Genomic DNA, 8162 nt, shown 5'->3' on the forward strand with positions numbered 1-8162 from the left:
GACTGGCAAGAGGGGAGGATGCTGCAATCACTTTGGACACAATGATTAAAGCTCTTCTCTGTGCCTTCACCCACTCAGCCAAGCCTCCAAGACAACTTCTCCACTTCAACAGGCGTCAGCACTTTCTTTAGAAAGATCTGAAGTAGCAGGTGAAGTTTGTCTAGTCTACATTCCAGTGTGGAACAATGTGAACAATTTTATTCTGTTAATTCTCTTGCAAACAAAAACCATTAGTATTAGATGTTTGGGACCAGATCAAACCAGCTTTCATCTATAATTCTCTGTGGGTAATTGGGAGATTTAGGTAATGTGTTCAGATTTAAACTTGACACTTTGCCCTACCTTATATGCATTTAAAATTAAATATGCAACAAAATGGAGGATGTCGTGGTGATGGAAGCCTACTCACTGGATTCCCCATTAAACAATTTACATACAAATAGTACAAGTTTTCATATTAAGGAATCACATTAAAAAATCTTGTAAAGTCAACATCTTTCACTAAGACGTATCAAATGTCAGTGGAAGACCAGTGCTGACTTCAGCAGATATGTTCAGTGTATATACAATGTGTAAATTTATGCTTTGAACAATAGTTTAATAAATGTAAAATTGCCTCATAGTATTTGTTGTATTTACTAATGTAGCCTTTGTATGACAATAAAATTTTGAACAGATTAAAAAATTACACATCAAGCTTTCTGAGATTACCAGTGTTTTTGTAGTCATTTTGAATCTGAGTGTACCAGACAGAATATTGAGAAATCTATTTCTATTGCTAAAGTAGTCTTTTGCCCTTCACTAGTTTGCTGACCCTTTTCTGGGATTACAAGAAGCCTGCTTAGTTTCATAGTATTTGGATAATCTTTTGTCAATAATATCTTTGATAAACCAAAATGTTTACTGTAGAAACTCTAATACAGTAAGTGTGTATGCTCAATCGCTAAGTTGTGTATGACTCTTTGCGACCCCGTGGACTACAGCCCACCAGGCTTCTCTGACCATAGGATTTTCCAGGCAAGAATACTGGAATGGGTTGCCATTTCCTTCTCCACGGGCTCTTCCTGACCCAGGGATCAAACCCACATCTCTTGCATTGCCAGGTGGGTTCTTTACCACTATCGACAGCTGGGAAGCCCCAAGGAAGCCCAATATATTAGGCAGTTGACATGAAATACTTACTAGAGCTGCTCCATTCTTCTTTGGAAGTTGGTGTGATGTCCAGTGACTCACTGGGACCATAAATCTTTGTATCCAGCAGTCTCCTTTCTTTGATAGATTCCCATACAAAATCTGGGTTTGCAATAAGAATATGGTTCTTCTGAATAGACTTCAGCTGATACTGGCTCAGAACATCAGCATTGTCTAAGATTACATGTGTGCACTGAGAAAAAACAAGTAATTATGCATTAGTAAAAACAAAAATTAAATAAATTATTTGTACCTGTTTTTCACCCCACTGGTACTAATATTTCTTAGATTTATAAAACTCTTATGAATGACAATCTCTAGTTACATAAAAGTTTTAAAAAATCAACAGAGTATGGATATGGGTGTACCATAATTGATTAACCAACTAACTACCTCATCATAAAAAGTAAAACTTGAAGTCCAGTTGTTAGACCCCAGGCCTGAAATGCAGGGCCTGCCCCTAGGCTGCGCTTCCCTCTGGGTCACTGGGGGAGCCGACTCCACCTGCCAGTTCCTGGACCACAGCCCACAGGGAACCTGCTTGTTCTACGATGCACGTTCTGTTCCAGCCAGGAGGTACTGGGTGCTTCTCTGGCATTTAATATTTTGCCTGTGAATGTCAGAAATGAAATGTCCCAATTTGCCACCAGTTAGGCAGAATCACATGACTTTACCTATCTCACCATCTCTGTGGATGGATGAATAATTCTTGCCTATTCTCAGTCCATTTTCTGGGTAGAGAATGCCAACATGGTCTCTAATTTTAGAATCTTTGCAATCTTTTTGGACATTATTTTTCAATATATATAAACATCTGAAATGTGCACACCAGGTACTATAACAAAGGAAGTAGTTTGATACATGACAGTGAGGAATGATCTCTCAAAATTGTGAAGTGGAAAAGTAAGTGTAGAATGTGTGTTTTCTGTGTCTGGGCTGAAACAGAGCTGTGTGCTCATGTGCACTCATGTGTCCTCGTGTGTGCTGTCTATGCAGAGAGCAGCTCCAGAATCGGGAACCATGGTGGGAAATAAGTTAACTTATTATTATTTTACTTTTTAGATATTCTACAGTGTGTAGATACTTCATATTTATTCAAAAATAAATTGATAAAATTATAAACAAATTAAAATAAATAATGAACGCCTTTGAGCTGCTCATTTTACTCTTAAGGAAATAACTAAAGAAACGTATGAGGATGGGACAGGAAAACATCCAGCACACCACTGTCCACAACAGTGAAAACTGGAAACAACTGCGCACTTTCTCTTGCCTTTTCTGGCTTTCTCCTGCTGCCGATTTCCTCTGCTTGCCCTTCTAACCATGACTTACCCTCAGGTAACGCACAATGTTTATCATAAAGTTGTCATAAAATTTAAAAATACCTGAGCATTTAATAAAAAGGAAAAATTTCCACCATTTTCCTTAATATCAGTTTGTAGTTTTCTTTTCTGTTGACGAGTTAAGTGCTTGACTTTCAAACAGAAGGTACAGTTTGCGAAGATTCCCACAGTCATCCTGTAGGAAAAAAAGTTTCAAGTCAGAGTCCTTAAGGATTCTCTTTCCAGTGAATACAGTCGACAGTGAATTTAGAATTGTTCTACAGGAAAACCGTGGGGCAGTTGGACGTTATTTTTTTAGAAAAGATATTGCAATCATGTTATAATCACAAAATCTGAACATTATCCAAATTTGTAAATTGTATGTTGGTTTCTAATTTTTGTGGCTAATACTGTAACACCCCAAGATCCTTTTGCATAGACTCATGATACTCATCTTAATGAAAATGTAGCATATTTCAGTTATAAATGGGTGTGTTTTAAGACAATGAAAGTGAAAGTCGCCCAGTTGTGTCCAACTTTTTGTGACCCCATGGACTGTATAATCCATGGAATTCTCCAGGCCAGAATACTGGAGTGGGTAGCCTTTCCCTTCTCCAGGGGATCTTCCCAACCCAGGGATCGAACCCAGGTCTCCTGCATTGCAGGCGGATTCTTTACCAGCTGAGTCACAAGGGAAACCTCAAAATACTTGAGTGGGTAGCCTATCCCTTCTCCAGTGGATATTCCCGACCCAGGAATTGAACCGGGGTCTCTTGCATTGCAGGCTGATTCTTTACCAACTGAGCTATGAGGGAAGCCCATTTTAAGACCATAGAAGCATTTATTTCTAAATTAAAAACTGATTATGTGACAGTGAAGCCATGAATTTTTACATATAATTCTTCTCTAAACTTAAAGAGACTCATTAGTTACACAAGTTTCTGTAAAACCATTGTGGGGAAAAAAATTTGAACCATTAGTAATAAAAATAGTTATTTTTAGATATGACATAGAAAAAAAGAATTACTTCTAAGAAAAATAAACATATTTTTAACTGAAAGAACTTTTATGTGTATTTAATAATAAACTAATGAATGGTGAGATACTGGGTTTAATAGACAGTAGCTATTTGTCAGGCTTTGAAACTGGAGTCTCTCTGAGAGCTTGTCCACAGTGAGCTGGTACTTTCCAGAAGTCTGCGGGTCCCACTGGGTTGAAGATGGTCAGTGAGCAAGTGACCTCTCAGGATGGCCTCCCCCGCTGCACCTGTCCTTGATCGCTGGGTTTCCCTGGCTGGAGTCCCACCCTAGGCCCTCTGCTGGGCCGTAGTGTCCATGGGAGACCCAGAATGCACCTGTGTGCCAACGACCCCCAGTTTAGCACAGGTCTACTGGGTCTCAGCGTGGGCCCCTGACATGTCCAATCTCCTCCTGGCCAGCCCCCACTGGGGTGCAGTCCTAGGTCAAGGCCCCACTTGCCATGGGCACCTGCCATAGGCAACTGTTCCTGTTCCCCCCATCCCTGGAGCCAGGCTCCCTCCCACCCCTATAGCAACCCTCACCCCCCACAACCTCCCCCCACCCCCAGCAGTGGAACCTGTTTCCTTTTCCTGCCAACCTCTGCTCCCGTGTGCCTCTCATTCCTTCGCCACACTGAAGCATGAACAACCATTTTCTTATTTTGAAAATTATGCTTCAAATGAAATTCAATTTTCCTGTCAGAGTTCAAAGCATGGCCTCCTCGCAGCCTCATCCTGGCCAAGGTGGCTTTTCTTCAGGTTGGCAAACCCTAAGGGCCTCCACACAACTGTTCCTCTCCCCGGGACCCTCCCACTGCCGCCACTCACACTGGTGTATCACACCCAGGACCTAGTGGTGTCTGCCCAACAATCAACAAACTAAGGCTTCACATTTCTTGTTTCTTACATGGTCTAAGATCTGGTTAAACAGAAGTGCCTGGATTTAACTCTGCCTTTCAGCGGCATTAATGTTTACTAAGTCCATAACTTCACAGGTGTTGACTGTCTTTCACATGCAGATGGATTCATAATTAGCACTACGTACAAACAAGAATGCTGATAGACACTGTGAAAGATATGAGACTATGCTATTCAGGTTCATCCACCTTGCTCTCAGTCTCCAACACTGAGAACACTGTGTTGGCCGGGAATCGAACCTGGGTTAACTGCTTGGAAGGCAGCTACACTCACCACTATACCACCAACTCTGCACAAGTGTATATAGTACACATGTATTAAAGAAAAAGCACCTGTGATCCCTCCATCCAGAAACAACCCCAACTGTTGATACTGCGATATTTCTTTTTGGTATTATTTTCCCCATATCATTACTATTTTGTACAGTATTCTTACATAAAGTTATTTATTCATATTGTTTATTTAAGTTTATGGACAGTTTCTCTAACTTTTCATGAGAATTTTCCTATGGCACTAAATGTTCTTTGAAAGAATTTGTAGTGGTGCATAAGCTTTCTGTTATTTAACTCCTACCCTGTCATCAGGTATTTGGTTATCTAAAATTGTTCATTATACATTTTTTTTCCTGTGTGGTAAAGTATACATGGGCTTTCCTGGTGGCTCAGCAGTAAAGAATCCACCTGCAATGCAGGAGACGCAGGTTTGATTCCTGGGTCAGGAAGATCCCCTGGAGAAGGAAATGGCAATCCATTCCAGTATTCTTGCCTGGAAAATTCCACAGACAGAGGAGCCTGGCGGGCTACAGTCCATGGGGTTGCAAAAGAGTTGGACATAACTAGCACAACGTATACCTAACCTAAAATTTACCATTTTAATCATTTTTAAAGGAAATCAACCCTGAATATTCATTGGAAGGACTGGTGCTGAAGCTGACGCTCCAATACTTTGACCACCCGATGCAAAGAGCAGACTCATTGGAAAAGACCCTTAATGCTGGGGAAGACTGAAGACAGGAGGAGAAAGGAACGACAGAGGATGAGATCGTTGGATGCCATCACCAACTCAATGAATGTGAGTTTGAGCAAACTCTGGGAGACGGAGAAGGACGGGGAAGCAGTTCATGGGGCTGGAAAGAGTTGTGTCCGACTGAATGACTGAACAACAATAACCATTTTTAAGCATACAGCTCAGTAGCATTAAGTACATTCACACTGTGAAACCAGAATATACAGATTTTAAACATATTAATAAATCTCTGTCCATGGAATTCTCCAGGCAAGAATACTGGAGACTGTTGCCATTTCCTTCTTCAGGGGATCTTCCCTACCCAGGGTTTGAACTCGGGTTTCCTGCAATGCAGGCAGATTGTTTACTGTCAGAGCCAGCAGGGAAGCCAGGGGAGGAAATGCCAGCTGTAAAGATGCCAGATTGGGTGGCAGTGAGCCTCCTCTGGTACAGCAGAGGCTGCATGGGCAGGAGAGAGACTAACACTAAGTTTTGTGAAACTTCAAGTCTGGCCTTGACTCCTGTCTTCCTGCAGGTTCTGTCTGGAGTCTCCCTCAAACACCTGCCTCTTCTCCTGTAAGCAGTTTCCTGACAGACATACACCACCCATCAAGATCTTCTTCTTCTCAAACTTTCTCTACATGAACTCAATCTCACATCTTCATTGGAGACTGCTCTGTTGTATGTGAGCTCTGGGTGTCTTCTACCCATCAGGCCCAGTTCAGCTTCAGGTCTGAAGAAACTCCAGCACTCCCCTCACAAATCCTGTCTCTATCTAGAAACTATGGATGCATCTGGGAGCAAGAGGCTCACTGCCACCCAATCTGGCATCTTTACAGCTGGCATTTCCTCCCCTGGCTTCCCTGATGGCTCTGATAGTAAACAACCTGCCTGCAATGCAGGAGACCTGGGTTCAAACCCTGGGTAGGGAAGATCCCCTGAAGAAGGAAACAGTAACAGTCTCCAGTATTCTTGCCTGGAGAATTTCATGGACAGAGGAGCATGGCAGGCTACAGCCCATGGTATCACAGAGTTGGACAGGACTGAGGGACTAATACTTTCCCTTCACTTCAAGAGCCCACAACATGGGCTTTAATCACACATCTCTCTGTAATTATGGGAAGGCCTGCACTCTATCAGTGTCTCCAGGATGGCAAGCCTATGTGAACAGCTGGTCCTTGGTCATCTTTATATCCTTGGAATCTAGACATCTTTTGGCACACAGTAGGCATTCAACAGGAGAAGGCAATGGCAACCCACTCCGGTATTCTTGCCTGGAAAATCCCATGGATGGAAGAGCCTGGTAGGCTGCAGTCCATGGGGTTGCTAAGAGTCCGACAAGACTAAACGACTTCACTTTCACTTTTCACTTTCAGGCATTGGAGAAGGAAACGGCAGCCCACTCCAGTGTTCTTGCCTGGAGAATCCCAGGGACGGGGGAGCCTGATGGGCTGCCGTCTATGGGGTCTCACAGAGTAGGACACGACTGAAGCGACTTAGCAGCAGCAGGCATTCAGCAAACAATTGCTAACTATAAACTCTTCCAAGCCTGAATGAAAGCCTGCTGTGTGCTGTGCTTAGTTGCTCAGTCCTGTCATACGTTTTGTGGCCTCATGGACTGTAGCCCGCCAGGCTCCTCTGTCCATGGGGATTCTCCAGGCAAGAATACTGGAGTGGGTTGCCATGCCCTCCTCCAGAGGAATCTTCCTGACCCAGGGATTGAATCTGGGTCTCCTGCATTGCAGGCGGATTCTTTCCAATCTGAGCCACCGGGGAAGCCGGAATTTAAGCCTAGGAGTATTAAAAAAAACAAAACAAAACCCAAAACCCTTCTGACACTACCTGCATTTCTGGGCTCAAATGTCATTAATTCCGCCCATCTCTAAAGGGACTGTTAAAACCCCTGCAATGGCAAAGGACACGCAGCCGCCTGTTCTAAGGAGCTGAGACTTTGCACCCACGTCCGTGCGCTTTCCCGAGGCGTCAGCTACTCATTTCCGGGCTTTCCACTTTGGACTCACAGGTACCTTCCGTGTTTCCGTCCGGGGCTCCCTTCACTCGCCAGGTCGGGCTACATTCCCTGATTAGTCACCAAAATGCAGTATTAGGCAAGTTTCTTTCTCTGGAACCTAACTTTCAGGAGAAAGCCTGTTTAGCACATTGGAAACAAGAAAAAACTATCCAAAAAAAAAAAACCACCCAAGGAAAAACTAAGTTCTATCTCCATCGGCTCACTTTTGCGAGCTGGGGACACGCCGAGGCACCCGGCAGCGGGGGTGTTTCTTGGCCGGCGGCGGCAGCCGCCGCGGCGAGGGGACCGGCCCTCCCCGGACGGTCGGCGCGGTCCCCTGCCGGCCTCACCCCCGGACCTTCAGCTGACTGCCCGCAGCCGCGCCCACGCACCTGCCTGAGGCTCCGGCCCACTCGGGCGCTGGCGCCCCCGAGTTCTCGGCTTCTGACTCCCAGGCCTTCAGGACTTGGGACTCCCGGGTCCAGGCCCTTCCGGGTTCCGGGCGCGCCCCCGCCGCGGGTTCTGGGGTTCCGGCGCCGCCCTGGACGGGTTCCGGCGCCGCCCTGGACTGGCCGCGGCGCGCACGGCGGACCTGGATAGCGCCGCGGACGGCGACAGGACTGCGTGCGCTCTTCCAGCGTCAGGACTCGGATTCATGTTTCAGGCGGGATTTGGGCTGTGAGGAGACCTCCAAACT

The 8162-nt window shown here is 44.9% G+C and overlaps 1 protein-coding gene across 1 annotated transcript in view; it reads right to left on the minus strand.

Annotated features, from left to right (window-relative positions):
• Positions 1-7944, minus strand: part of PARP4 (poly(ADP-ribose) polymerase family member 4) — a 73827-nt gene extending 65883 nt beyond the window's left edge. Inside the window, exons 1-3 of the mRNA XM_052649956.1 lie at positions 7858-7944; positions 2577-2709; positions 1183-1384 (exon numbers count right to left, since the gene is read on the minus strand). Of these exons, the coding sequence (XP_052505916.1) occupies positions 1183-1384; positions 2577-2708 (334 nt within the window). The 5' untranslated portion in view covers position 2709; positions 7858-7944. The remainder of the gene's footprint in view (positions 1-1182; positions 1385-2576; positions 2710-7857) is intronic.
• Between the last annotated feature and the right edge of the window lie 218 nt (positions 7945-8162).

Source organism: Budorcas taxicolor, chromosome 12, assembly GCF_023091745.1.
Source record: "Budorcas taxicolor isolate Tak-1 chromosome 12, Takin1.1, whole genome shotgun sequence".
Classification (NCBI taxonomy): Eukaryota; Metazoa; Chordata; class Mammalia; order Artiodactyla; family Bovidae; genus Budorcas; species Budorcas taxicolor.